Source organism: Capsicum annuum, unplaced genomic scaffold (assembly GCF_002878395.1).
Source record: "Capsicum annuum cultivar UCD-10X-F1 unplaced genomic scaffold, UCD10Xv1.1 ctg3258, whole genome shotgun sequence".
NCBI lineage: Eukaryota > Viridiplantae > Streptophyta > Magnoliopsida > Solanales > Solanaceae > Capsicum > Capsicum annuum.
The window spans coordinates 33,248-47,322 of NW_025839296.1; the positions used below are offsets into that span (position 1 = coordinate 33,248).

At 38.8% G+C, this 14,075-nt stretch overlaps 2 protein-coding genes and 1 long non-coding RNA gene across 3 annotated transcripts; 1 reads left to right on the forward strand and 2 right to left on the reverse strand.

Moving 5' to 3' along the window:
* Positions 1 to 1,531: 1,531 nt before the first annotated feature.
* Positions 1,532 to 7,277, reverse strand: LOC124891240. Its single transcript, XM_047403043.1, has 3 exons — positions 6,484 to 7,277; positions 2,109 to 2,228; positions 1,532 to 2,015 (listed from the first exon to the last, which is right to left on the reverse strand). The coding sequence occupies exons 1-3, from the start codon at positions 6,775 to 6,777 to the stop codon at positions 2,001 to 2,003; spliced, it is 429 nt and encodes a 142-aa protein (XP_047258999.1). The 5' UTR covers positions 6,778 to 7,277; the 3' UTR covers positions 1,532 to 2,000.
* Positions 2,197 to 9,030, forward strand: LOC124891239 (protein TRANSPORT INHIBITOR RESPONSE 1-like). Its single transcript, XM_047403042.1, has 2 exons — positions 2,197 to 2,421; positions 7,802 to 9,030. Exon 2 carries the CDS (start codon positions 7,991 to 7,993, stop codon positions 8,627 to 8,629), a length of 639 nt encoding a protein of 212 aa, XP_047258998.1. The 5' UTR covers positions 2,197 to 2,421; positions 7,802 to 7,990; the 3' UTR covers positions 8,630 to 9,030.
* A 1,124-nt stretch (positions 9,031 to 10,154) lies between these two features.
* Positions 10,155 to 10,917, reverse strand: LOC124891241. The gene is made up of 3 exons (XR_007049595.1): positions 10,612 to 10,917; positions 10,297 to 10,485; positions 10,155 to 10,223 (listed from the first exon to the last, which is right to left on the reverse strand). It is a non-coding gene; the product is annotated as an uncharacterized LOC124891241 (long non-coding RNA).
* Between the last annotated feature and the right edge of the window lie 3,158 nt (positions 10,918 to 14,075).

Below are 14,075 nucleotides of genomic sequence, written 5' to 3' on the forward strand. Positions count from 1 at the left end.
ACAATTTCGTATCAAATCATTTGAAAACACATGGGTGTAATGCAATAGTTTTTCTCAACAATAATGAAATGCAACTGAGCTAGGTGGAATACCCTACATAATTTACACCAACTGTCAAACCTCGGTTGCCGCCGAGATTAGAGTGTAAGTGAGGGAGAGACACTCAAGACCACACAGCATGGTGTCTCGACCCAATGGTAGTGCCCAAGATCACTTAGCTCGGGCTCCTACATATAGTCCCAATTTGGGAATGACATGAAGTCAAGTACATAGATCGCTTAGCTTGGTACCAATATTCCGTGTCAGCAAACACGTTATTCCAGCGATGAGCCCTTGTGTCTCAAACGCTTCGGGCATCCACCTTTCTCATGTAAAATCAATGCATTCAAATTTCATTTAATTTAATCACGTATCGTATTCTGTAGGGTATCGTCATACCCGACTTGCAAGTCATCAATATCACATCCACATATGTATAATCATGTAAAATCCAAGGTGCTTCATCATTTACAAGTGGTGAACAATATTTATTTCAAATTCATGCTCTCTTTTGTTGATCACAATATAATATGGAGTATTGAAATATTATCATGGAAATTTGAAAACAATTCATCATTCATATTTATCAAACTTCCATGGAAAATCTCAAATCACATATGCATGGTTTCAACCATTGAAGTATATAGGCAAACAATTTCCATGACATAAAGAAAATGACTTAGAAATCATATTGAAAGCAAGATATTAGCATTTGATTGAAAACCCCCATTTAAAAGCATGCATGTTCATAAAACTACACCCATGAGATTTTTGAATAACCCCACGTACCTCTATTTCCAAGGATAATAGGTGTTTTTTGAAGCTTGCGGATTGGTGAATCCAAATATGTAATTATCTTTGAAAACTTACGGTCAAGTCTTGAACTATTTGGGTTTTTATTTTTTTGAAACCCTAAGGAGAATCTTGAGAACTTTTGATGAAAGAATATGTATTTTGGGGTCCTTGGAACTAAATCTCGTGTTTTAGGGCTAAGTAAGGGTGGAAAAGGACCACTTTGTCCTTAACACGGAGTGTTTAATTCACCATAATTCCTTACATAGGCGCCTTCCATCCCATCGCCTATCTTCACATAGGCGCCGCCTAGGCTATCACCTATGTTCACATAGGCACCGTCTAGGCTATCGCCTACGTTCACATAGGCGCCGCCTAGGCTATCGCCTATGCTTTCCAGTGGCCATGGGCGATTGGTTAGGCGTCGCTTATCACTTTGAAAGGTCATAACTTCTTGCTCGGGTGTCGGATTTTAGGCTAATTGGTATCGTTGGAAAGCTAACTCGAATACCTATCATTTGACATGTAGTAGGCTTCCTAATTCGACATATACTGAGAGTTATGGTCGATGAAAGCTAACACATTTTACAACGTCTACTAAAACTTAGTCGATTTAAATAGTTCCAACTCGTCCTTGAGTTGAAGGACCTCTATGGTCTAAATTCAGGCTGGAGCGGATTCACATGCTACACCATAATTAACATTCCGTATTGGCATAGGATTTTATGGCTTCGGAATTCGCAATGCATCAAAATCATGGTCTATATTGTAGCCCGAATCGCGGGGCGTTACACTCCCTTTTGTCTATATTTCAAAAACTCAAATTCAGTTTTTGGTATTTTTTAAGGATTTGAAATACTTTTAAATTCAGTTTTGAACTTTTTTTTTGATACAGTAGATATTGGTCTGTTAAAAAGAAACAGGTGTCATATGCACTATTTATTAAACAGTAAATGTATATATATATGCACCATTGTTTAACAAGGAATAAGTCTGCTCTAAATGTTACGACCTCGACTGAGGTCTCAAATTAGTTTACGAAGATTAAATCAACTCAGAATATTTTGAGAATTTTTCAGATTTTCTCATTAATCGAAAAATAGATAAATGGGTCTCAAATACAATGAAAATGAAAACTATAACTAAAAATGGATAGGAAGGGAAACCATTTAATCCATGAGAACCTGCAGATTTAGATGAGATAAGAATTAGAAAGAGATTTGGGAGAGAAGAGAAAGGAGAGAGAATTAGAGGAAAAAAAGGAGAAGAATGAGTACCAATTTTCTGTTACTTGTCTCTCTCCTCTGATGGGTATTTGTAACTACCCTGCCACGTGGCTTCATCACGATCGTCGCTTTCTTTTTAGTTATTTTCAATCCTTGTCGTCCATTCACAAGCTGCAAAATTCAAATAAAACTCATGTCTTTCGCTTCGAACCCTGCCAACTACACATAATTATTCCTTTTCCTTTTGGATCATAACATACCCCTCCCCTTCAAGGAATCCTTGACCTCAAAGATTAGGATCGAAATTGGGAAACTTATCACGCAGAAACTGATAATCTTCCCAAGTTGCATCTTCAGGTGGAAGGTTAGACTATTGCACCAATACTTGGACAACAGTTGTATTATTCTTCTTCACTATTTGTCTTTGCAGAATAGCCACTGATTGAACTAAGAATTGGCCATCTGAACCAGTAGAAGGCAATCTAGATTGAACCACTACACCATTACCTACTTTCTTCTTGAAGAGGGACACATGAAACACCGGGTGCACCTTGGTTTTAGGTGGCAGTGCTAACTTGTAGGCAACAGAACCAATTCTAGAAGTAATTGTATAAGGTCCATAATATTTGGAGCTAAGTTTGAGATTTCTTCTCAAAGCTAAAGAAGTTTGTCTGTAAGGTTGGAGTTTCAAGTATACCATATCGCCAACTGCAGATTCCCTGTCCTCCGGTTATCAGCATAATACTTTATTCTTGCTTGTGACTTGGTTAAATTGTCCATGAGTAATTGTAGAAATTGTTGCCTCCACATCACCACATCTTCAACGGCTTGCACTATGTCCTCCAAGAGTGGACCAACAGATAGTTGTTGAGGGGTGTAACCATACAAAGCCTCAAATGGTGTACATTGCAATCCAGTTTGAAAATTAGTATTATACCACCACTTTGCAGCTGTTAACCACTGCTTCCACTGATGTGGCCTATTAGCCACCATACACCTCAAATAATTCTCAAGGAATCTATTTACTCTTTCAGTTTGTCCATCACTAAGAAGAACTAAAGTGCAACTGAGTTCCCATCAGCTTAAACAATGCCTGCCAAAAGTTACTCTCAAATACCTTGTCCCTGTTAGTAACTATGGAGTCGGGGATTCCATGCAAGCTATAAATCTTCTTCCAAAATAGGTTAGCAATGGTAGATGAAGTAAAAGGATGTGACAAGGTGAGGAAATGAGCATATTTAGTGAACCTGTCAACTACTACCCAAATGACATCTTTTGACATAGATTTGGGTATGCCTTCTATAAAGTCCCTACTGATATGGCTCCAAGCTTGATTTGGGATTGGCAGTGGTTGCAAGAGCCCCGGATAAGCTGAGTTGTCATCCTTGTTCCTGTGGCAAATATCACAACTGGAAACATAATCATTCACCATCAATTTCATATTTGGCCAGTAAAAGCACTGTGTCAATCTCTTCAATGTCCCTAACTGTCCAGAATAACTTCCAAGTGGTGTGTCATGAAATGAGGAAATCAACTTTTGTCTCAAGATGCCATTTGATCCTATATAAACCTTACCCTTCCTTTTGAGAAATCCAGCTGAGTAATGCTATAAGCTAGGTCCATTAGTGTCTGCTGCCAGTAGTGTCACAATATTCTGCACTTGAGTATCATCTGTATAACTTTTTGTCACTTCTTGAATCCATGCAGGAGTACATGTCCTGATAGCCAACAACTGACCCTCAGTTTGAGCCTCTATTTCCCTTCTTGCTGCCTGGACAAGGCATCAGCTACCCTATTCTCAGCTCCCTTTTTATATTGAACCTCATAATCAAGTCCTAAGAGCTTGGTCAATCCTTTCTGCTACATAGCTGAAGTCACCTTTTGTTCTAGTAGGTACTTCAAGCTATGATGGTCAGTTCTCACTTTAAAATGCTTAAATTAAAGATAATATCTCCAATTATCAATAGCACTTAGGTGTGCTATGTATTCCTTTTCATATATAGACTTCCCTCTATGCTTTAATGCTAACATTTTACTGAAATAAGCTATTGGTTTACCTTTCTGTGACAAAAGAGCCCCGATGCCCCCATGACTAGCTTCTGTCTCAACTACAAACTCCTGTGTATAGTCAGGAAGAGCTAACACAAGGGTGCTGTTCATGGCCGCCTTGAGTGCCTTAAATGCTATCTCTGCTTCTGGATTCCACTTAAAGGAGTCTTTTTTTAACAAGTCAGTAAGAGGTCTGCAGATGGTACCATAGTTCTTGACATACCTTCTATAGTAACCAGTGAGACTGAGGAACCCCCTGAGAGCTCTGAGTGTTACAGGTCTAAGCCAATCTACCATGGCCTTAATCTTCTGAGGATCAGTAGCTACTCCATCTCTATTAATGATGTGCCCCAAGTACTCCACCTGTGGCTGACCAAAAGAACATTTAGACTTCTTTGCGAAGAATGAGTGAGTTTTAAGGGTAGCAAACACTACTCTCAAGTGCTGAATATGATCATCTATGGTGCGGCTGTAGATTAGGATGTCATAAAAAAATACTAGCACAAATTTCCTCAGGAAGGGTTTAAAGATATGATTTATCAGAGTTTGAAAGATGGCTGGAGCATTAGTGAGCCCAAAGGGCATCACCTTGAACTCATAGTGTCCCTCATGAGTTCTAAAAGCTATTTTAAAGACATCCTCTACTCTAATATTGATTTGGTGATAACCAGCTTTGAGATCCACTTTAGAAAACATAGTAGCACCGCATAATTCATCCAACAAGTCATTTACTATGGGAATAGGATATTTGTCTTTGATAGTAATTTCATTCAAACCTCTATAATCTACACAAAACCTCCATGTACCATCCTTCTTCTTGACCAAGAGAGCAGGTGATGAGAAAGGGGACTGACTATGCTGGATCACACCACTAGTAAGCATATCCTTCACTTGTTTCTCCAGCTCATCCTTTTGATGGTAGTAGTACCTGTAAGGTCTTAAACTGACTGGCATAGCCCCAGGTTTAAGAGGGATAGAGTGATCCAAGGTTCTAGCAGGTGGTAAGGACCTAGGCTCAGCAAACACTTCTTCATACTCATTCAATACTTCTTGAATGCCTGAATCAATGGTCTATTGAACCTCATGTGGAACTGTGGTCATCATTAACAAATGAGCCATGGGTGCCGGACCCTTCTTCAATATCTTGCTAATAGAGTTGCTTGATGTCATACTCTAACTACCTTCCTTAGGTAAACCAGGTAGTACCAGCTTGTTACTCTTCCTACCAATAGTCACACACCTCCTTTCATGGTCAAATTTGATAGGATTATGCTTTTTCATCAGTCATTTCCCAACACAATATCACTACCTCCAAGAGGAATAATAAGTAGATCTTCTTGAAAAGACCTTCCCTGCATTTTCCACATGAATCCCTTACAATGTGAAGTGCACAGTACATAATTACCATCTGCCATAGTCACTCTTATTGGTGGACAATTGCTAGATTGATGACCCGTATCTTGAACTGTGTGCTCATCAATAAAACTATGTGTGCTACCTGAGTCAACCAACAAGGATAATTGCCTCTTCTTCACAGTTCCCCCCCCTAAGATGGTATTTTCTCCTCTGTTATGGCCAGTTAAAGCATTGAGACACACAGCTTGTTGTATCTCTTGCTCTAGCACACCTTCAATTAACAATTCAGGTGGCTTCTCAGGGATTTCAACAACACCTAACACAGGTTCTTCATCATTTAGTATAGGTACAACCTCTACTTCTCCCACCAAACAATTGAGTTGTTTCTTCTTGCAGATATGTCCAAGCCCATACTTATCACCACACTTGAAACACAAATGGTTGGCCTTCCTATAGTCATACACTTCAGGACTGATTCTGAAGGTGTTAGTCCTACTAGCAGGGTTACTGAGTGTTAGCACTACTTCCAGCATTGACCAACGTTTGGTTACCTTTGATAGCGGACTTGTTTCTTCTTCAGGCAGCCTCAATAGCCATTTCCTGCATCCTAGCCTTTTCAATCGCCCCTTTTACTGTGGTTGGTTTAAACATCTTGACAGCAAATCTGATTTCTTCCTTCAAGGCACCTATGAAACTCGATAAGAAGTGCGCCTCATTCAGGGGCTGGGTTCCTAATGAGTATTTGTGCCTTTAGATCTTCAAATCTGCCCAGAAATTCGTCAACTGTACCTGTTTAGCTTAGTTTATTGAATTATTCCACTACATCTTCAACTAGTATCTCGCCAAACCTGCTGATCAATTCTTCCTTAAAATCTACCCAATTCACAACTCCTCGACTCAACACTAATGAATGATACCACACCTCAGCAGATCCATTCAAGTAAAGTGCAGCAGTTTCTACTCTATTCTCATCAATAATTCTATACTGCATAAAATATCTTTCGCATTTTCGAATCCATACCTTAGGTTCGTGACCTTCGAATTGAGGTAGTTCCCACTTCGGTGGCAAAATTGGAGTTGGTGGATGCCTTTTTCTTACATCCTGAGCTGGATTAGACAACAGTCCAATGCCAATGTTCTGGCCTGCTGGTCCCCTTTCCAAAGCACCCAAACGATCAAGGATCAATTCTAGTATCCCTTGTATTCCAACTTGTATGTTCTTTACCTCCTGTTGTGAGTTTAACAGATCTGCCAGCATTTCATCATGACGAGCTAGCTTCTCATCAGTCAACTTCCAGCGAGTGCCCTCTGCCATCCTTACCACACAGATCGCCCGATCTGAGCTCTGGTACCACTTGTTATGACCTCGACTGAGGTCTCAAATTAGTTTACGAAGATTAAATCAACTCAGAATATTTTGGGAATTTTCGGATTTTCTCATTAATCGAAAAATAGACAAATGGGTCTCAAATACAATGAAAATGAAAACTATAACTGAAAATGGATAGGAAGGAAAGCCATTTAATCCATGAGAACTTGCAGATTTAGATGAGATAAGAATTAGAAAGAGATTTGGGAGAGAAGAGAAAGGAGAGAAAATTAGAGGAAAAAGAGGAGAAGAATGAGCACCAATTTTCTGTTACTTGTCTCTCTCCTCTGATGGGTATTTGTAACTATCCTGCCACATGATCGTCACTTTCTTTTTAGTTATTTTCAATCCTTGCCATCCATTCACAAGCTGCAAAATTCAAATAAAACTCATGTCTTTCGCTTCGAACCCCGCCAACTACACATAATTATTCCTTTTCCTTTTGGATCATAACACTAAATCATAAAATTGAAAGCTATATTTTCCCTTTTAGATCTCTGTAAAAAACAAATGAAAAAGTCTATTGTTTTTTAATCCAAACAATTGTCAACCAACCGTTCTATTGATGTTTTCAACATCACGACTCCAATATGATTAGTCCACATTATGAAACTGAAGATAAATCTAGCAAAGGGAAAAAGAGACAGAAACTGGCTAAACCAAAAGTTTAAGATGATTATTTATTGATCAAAGCCAGAATAAACGAACAGTGTAGATAAGCTTTGTTGCATACTGAAATAACGTAGCTAAAGGATTGATGTCAAGTAAATTCTAGAATAATTTTCTGGTCAACCATATGGAGAATAACTTACTGTTGCATAGTTGTTATCTGGACTAGAGATTTTTCAGTTATTTAATTGTTGATCCTACACTTTGGCAATTGGCGTTTTATCTCTCCGAGTTGGATGCTTCCTCAAGTCTTTAAGTTCTTCTTGTCCAGTGGCTCTGATGTATATGAATGTGATTGCAGGTGCTAGATTACGTTGAAGATAGCGGTCTTGAGGAGATTGCCAACTCTTGTAAGGAACTTTAAGAGATTAGGGTGTTCCCGTCTGATCCATTTTCTCCGGGACCAAATGTATCCTTGACAGAGCAAGGCCTGGTGGCTATCTCAGTGGGCTGCCTTAAGGTACAGTCAGTTTTATACTTCTGCCGCCAAATGACAAATGACGCGTTGGTTACTATTGCAAGGAACCGTCCTAATATGATCCGATTTCGTTTGTGTATTATCGAGCCTCAAACACCTGATTACTCAACTCTTGAACCACTTGATGCTGGTTTCGGGGCCATTGTGCAACACTGCAAGGAATTGCGTCAACTTTCTCTTTCTGGCCTACTTACTGATTGTGTGTTTGAGTACATTGGGGTCCATGCTAAGAAGTTAGAGATGCTTTCCTTAGCTTTTGCAGGGGATAGCGATCTAGGCCTTCATTACGTGCTCTCTGCTTGTGAGAGCCTCCGTAAGTTGGAGATTAGAGACTGCCCCTTTGGCGACGAGGCTCTGTTGGCCAATGCTGCAAAGCTGGAGACAACGCGATCCCTTTGGATGTCCAACTGTTCAGTAAGTTTTGAAGCATGTCAGCTGCTAGCGCAGAAGTTGCCAGAGCTTAATGTTGAAGTTATAGACGAGAGGGGTCATCCGGATACGAGGCCAGAAAGTTGCCCCGCTGAGAAACTTTACATATACAGGACAGTGTCAGGAAGGAGGTTCTATACACCTGGTTTTGTTTGGATTATTGTTGAAGATACATCATCTACTCCATGTAGCAATGGGAATTTCTCTCTGGCTTCTGCTTAGAAATGACTTCAGGTATCAGTTCCGTGCTGATCTTTCTCCTTGTGCAGTTGCAATACTCATTATGGTGGGGTTGAAGCTCGTGAGCCATCGATTTTACTCTTTTTTTGAGCGGCTTTGCAGAAATTAGTCACAAATAATGAGTTTAAACTCTTCATGTTGTGCTGTATCACTAAGGACTACTATGTATTTTTTGGGTGGGAGGGGGCATGTCTAACTGTATGTCCTATTTTGTATCATTCTGTATCAGTTTAATTTTCTGTAGTGACTTGTTCTTCTGGTAAAATGGTGTTGTAATATACATTTGGTCATGTATGGTTGAATTTAGTTGTAATTCTCTTTTATGATTTATGTGAACCCTCATTTATTTGAGTACTGGAATTCCATTTGTTCAACTTCTAGAAGGTATTTTAGTGTTTTACGACGAGTTAAGTTGTTAAACAAACACTTATTATCAATCAAGTTGGTCAAATGTTTGAGGAGAGAGCGTCATGAATGCTTATACGTGGTCCACAACCTTTTCACTTCATGATCTTTCTTTTGTGATTAAAGTTCGTTGGGTTTTTGACAAAGTGGTATCAGAGCTTCGTTTTGAATTAGTATCCCAATCGAGGTTGAACGATTGCTTTGGCCACATAAGATGGGACTTCAGACACAAGAGGTTTGGACAGCCAAAGGCAAATCTTCAGCGTAATCTATGGCTTCACGTGAATCTTGTAGATTTTCTCCAGATCGTTTTATATGTATTAACATGTCAACTAAATAGTTATAAACATGTGATTATGAACTCAATTACTATCGTATTAACTTGAGGTTGCGGTAAGAACTCCTATACTTCAAATTCTGAATCCATCTGTGCGAACGCAAAGATTAAAACAAGTTACTGCTATGTTACTGTACTATTGTAACAAAAGCAAAAGCATGAACCAATGTATCTGTATCACTTTTTCTGGTAAAAAAGACTATTAATGTTCAAAATTCCAAACGAAAAATTATCCTATCAAAAATTCATTCATGCACATAATTTCTTTTATTGGTATATCAAGAGTTCCTACACGTATTATTCGACATAAAACAGATACCGGATTCTTCTTGGATGATTTGAGCAGCTGGCAGGGTGATATATATCTGCGCTACTCTAACCACTTGAATAACTCCGAGCAATAGATACCTTCCTGCATTAAACTTTGTGATGCAATCCCTCTAAGGTGATGGTTTCCATGATGTGTATATGAGTAAAAGTTGCTTCACTTCTAATTGAGTAGCACCAATAGATAACAGACTTCTTTTTGTTAACCTCGTCAATCGTATATTTAATGAACTTAAAGGTTCCACCTGCAGAAAAAAAGGCACAGTTAGAAGCCAAAATCGGAAAAGAATTAACTAGGATGATTTAACCTAGAACCTCCATTATCCCGGAAAGAGTAAATACTTCTAATTGTGAGAATCAACAATGCGGACCTTGAGGATTCTTGACAAAGGAACAGGAGAAGCATGCTCATCAGTAAAGGAGGCCAATAGCCATGTTGCACCTGTTGGAGATATTCAACTTGCAATATACCGATGAAGGAGGTAATAGCCATTTACCTAGTGCAATCTATCGATAAAATTCTTTTTCTTAGAAACAGGAGGGAAAAATGCACCAATTTTGTCTTTCGATAAACACTTACTGTTGCACATGAGGCCAAATGCTGCATCAACATCTTGATCATTAGAAACAGCAGTCTCGCACCTCCAAATGCTTATCGGTGGCTGATTCTTGGTGGCATAAATTCACCACATTACATCACAATTCAAACTCTTTGCACTACGAGTATCCCACTTCTTATTGCATTGGACTTCCTCGGTAACATTATTACCTGAAGAGATTTCACATGTTTTTGATGATGATATTTCTGGAAAGATTTAGAAAAACTGAGATATCGGATAACTTGCATATGGTATAGAGGTTGCCAATTTCATGTATGTTTCAAAGAGAGACTTACATTTGAAGTCGCTGGCGTTCGGTAGCAGAAAACTCCAAGTGTTAGGCATAGCAGCAGCTCGCCAACTTGGAGGTGTGAACTGAGCATGTTGGAAGAGCTAGGGGAAGCAGGGACGGGTTCTGCTTTTTGACAAGGACAGAATGAAAGAAACTTTTACTCCGTATTATTTATGCTTCAGATTATGAACTTTTGAATAACAATTCATTAAACAATGGATGACTATTGTTTGATGTACAGATGAGTTATTTGTTTTTACTTTCTTTTCCTATTTCCATGATTGTATTTTCCAATAGTCAATATCAAAGTAAATTCAACTTCTATTCCTTTCAATGAATACAAGAAAACTGAAATAAGGAGCGTAAAAAGTCATAGAAGTAAAGAATACAAGAATCAATGGCAGGGCCAGATGTAAATTTTTATACATGTAAATGAGACGAAGAAAGAAAACAACAAATACTTGCTAAATTTTGACTTATTATTATTCACAAACAGACAGTTCATCTGACATACCTGTTATGGTGGTGCTCAAGAATTCCCCCACATAATTCTTCAAGCTACTTAAATAGTGTGATATTATTCGGGCCAAGGACCTCAAGATCCCGTCCCATAATATCGTCAACATATTCCTTAATCTCCAGAGCAGACTCTTCAACTTGAGGGCTCTCTACAAGATGAATAATTTTCAATGAACCAATATCCCCAAAATTAGGCGGAATCTCCTCAAGCATATGACATCCCCACAGGTGTAATTTCTCAAGCACGGGAGAGGATTCCTCTCCAAACTCCCACTTAGCAAGAGTCACATTATCCAACATCAAAAATTTGAGATTCTCCAAGGTGTCTTCCTCTCTCATTCCATTTAATAAAGGATAAAATCAGCTCCTATTTTTTAAATTTCAAATTTAGTAGTTCCTTCTCTTTAGGACTCTTGTATATAGATAAGAGTTATCCTTTTCTTAGTTTATCTCTTTGTTGTATTGTATTTATATATACTCAGGCTACAATCAATAAGAAGCATCGTTCATTTTATTCCATTAACAATTTTATACTTCATATGATATCCAGAGCCAATTCACTCTCACGAGTATAATTTTTTTGTTTGATACCTCCCACTCTTCCCATCAAAATGGCCACAAACATAACTGCAACCAATTCAGATGCTAACACCACAATTGTCCAGTTCAATTCTGTCACCCAGTTACCAATCAAACTAACTGACAGCAACAATTTTTTGCTTTGGAAAGCACAAGTGTCCATGCTTATGCGTGGTCACAACATTTATGGCCATCTCGACGGTTCTCTCCCTGCCCCTACACGCACAGTGGCTCAAAATAATCAGGAAGTCGAAAATCCTGAATTTGTTTCATGGTATCGCCAAGATCAGCTTATTCAAAATGCCATCTTGGCCTCAGTTGATCCTACACTTGCTGCTATAGTTGCCGTTGCATCCACCACCAAGGCTGCTTGGGATGCTTTGCACACTGCATATGCCAACAAATCGCAAACAAGAATCTTTAGTTTGTGTGATCATCTGGCTCGTCTCTCGAAAGAACCGCTTCCCGTCACTGATTATCTCCACCAATTTTGATCTCTTTGTGATGAACTTTCCACTGCTGGAGCTCCTGTGTCTAATGAGGAACTAATTGTCAAAATCCTCACTGGACTTGGCCCAGAATTTCGTGAAATATTTGCTGCGATCCATGCAAGAGACTCTACTATCTCTTATCCAGAACTTTATGAAAAATTGCTTGATCATGAACTTTTTATATAACATGATGAAGCAAAGAAGCCATTATCATCACCAATTACTGCTTCTATTACACAGAAAACAAACACGCATCCTCGTCAAGGAAACAACTCTAACTTGCCTCCTCGCCAAGGAAACAACAACTCCAACAGGTATCCCAGTGCAAATTTCCCCAACACCAACCAGCCATGGCGTAGTGGAAAAACTAACCAACAACAACGATATGACAACACTCTGAAGTGCCAGTTGTGTGACCGTCCTGGTCATTCTGCCAAAGTTTGCAAATCCCAATCACACCATCACCTACAAGCCCGAGCAAACTATGCTGCTCGGCTTTCAACTCAAGAGGCTCCTTGGATTGTTGATACTGGAGCCACTCTTCATATGGCCTCAGATGCTCAAAACTTCACTGATGTGCAAAACTACCACGGTCCAGAGGAGATAGCAATGGGAGATGGTAGAAGTATTCCAATATCTCATACCGGTAACACCAACATAAGTGCATCAAATAAGCAATTTAAGCTTATCAATACCTTATGCTCTCATGCTATAAGAAATAACCTTATTTCTGTTTCTAAATTTTGTTGCGATAACCACACCTCTATTGAATTTTTTGCTTTTTCTTATCTTGTGAAGGATCTGAGTAGGGGGTGCCTCTGTTTCGTGGGCAGAATAGAGATGGGTTGTATGAGTGGCCGTAGGGCAGTGGGCATCATTCACCACAATGCAATGTTGTCATTCCTCTACACCTGTGGCATCGGCGTTTAGGTCATCCTAGTCATCGTATTTTAAATAGGATTTTGCATCAGTTTTCTCTTCCAGTTTCGCATTCTAGAACCAGTTTAGTTTGTAATTCGTGTTATTCTAATAAAATCCACAGGTTACCTTTTTCTGAAAATTCATTGCAAAGTAAACGACCATTGCAAATTATTTATAGCGATTTATGGGGGCCCTCTCCTGTTTTGTCAATCGACAACAAACGATTTTATGTCTTATTTGTTGATTAGTGCTCGAAATACATGTGGTTGTTCACTATAAAATCAAAAAAGGAAGTTCTTGATGTCTTTCAAGTGTTACATCCCTTACTTGAGCGACGATTTCAAACTAAAATTTTGTCTCTCTATACCTATGGTGGTGGTGAGTTTCAAGGTTTATCCTCATATCTCAAAAGTCATGGTATTGAACACTTAGTGACCCCTCCCTACACACCCCAAAGAGTCGCACTAGTTGAACGCCGTCACAGACATGTTATTGAGATGGCAAAAACCTTGCTGGACCAAGCCTTCTTGCCCCCTGTTTTTTGGAGTTTTGCTTGTCACCAAGCAGTCCATCTTATAAATCGTCACTCCAAATTTACAAAATAAATTTCCCTATGAAATTTTATTTCAAGAGTCTCCAAAGTATGAATCCCTTAGAGTTTTTGGTTGTTTATGCTACCCATGGCTCAAACCATATGGAAAAAATAAATTAGAGCCAAGATCTAATCCCTGTGTGTATTTAGGATTTTCTAATAAACATTATTGCCACCAATGTTTTGATCCCATCAAGAATAAATTATATTTTTCAAGGGATGTTCTACTTTTGGAAGATAGCTATCCTTTTCAGAATATGTTTTCCAATTTAAAATTCAAATAGAGCGATAATATTGCCTGGGAAATTTGTTCAGATGTTCAACCTTTGAATCATATACCATCAAGTTTAGATTCTTGTCATTCAC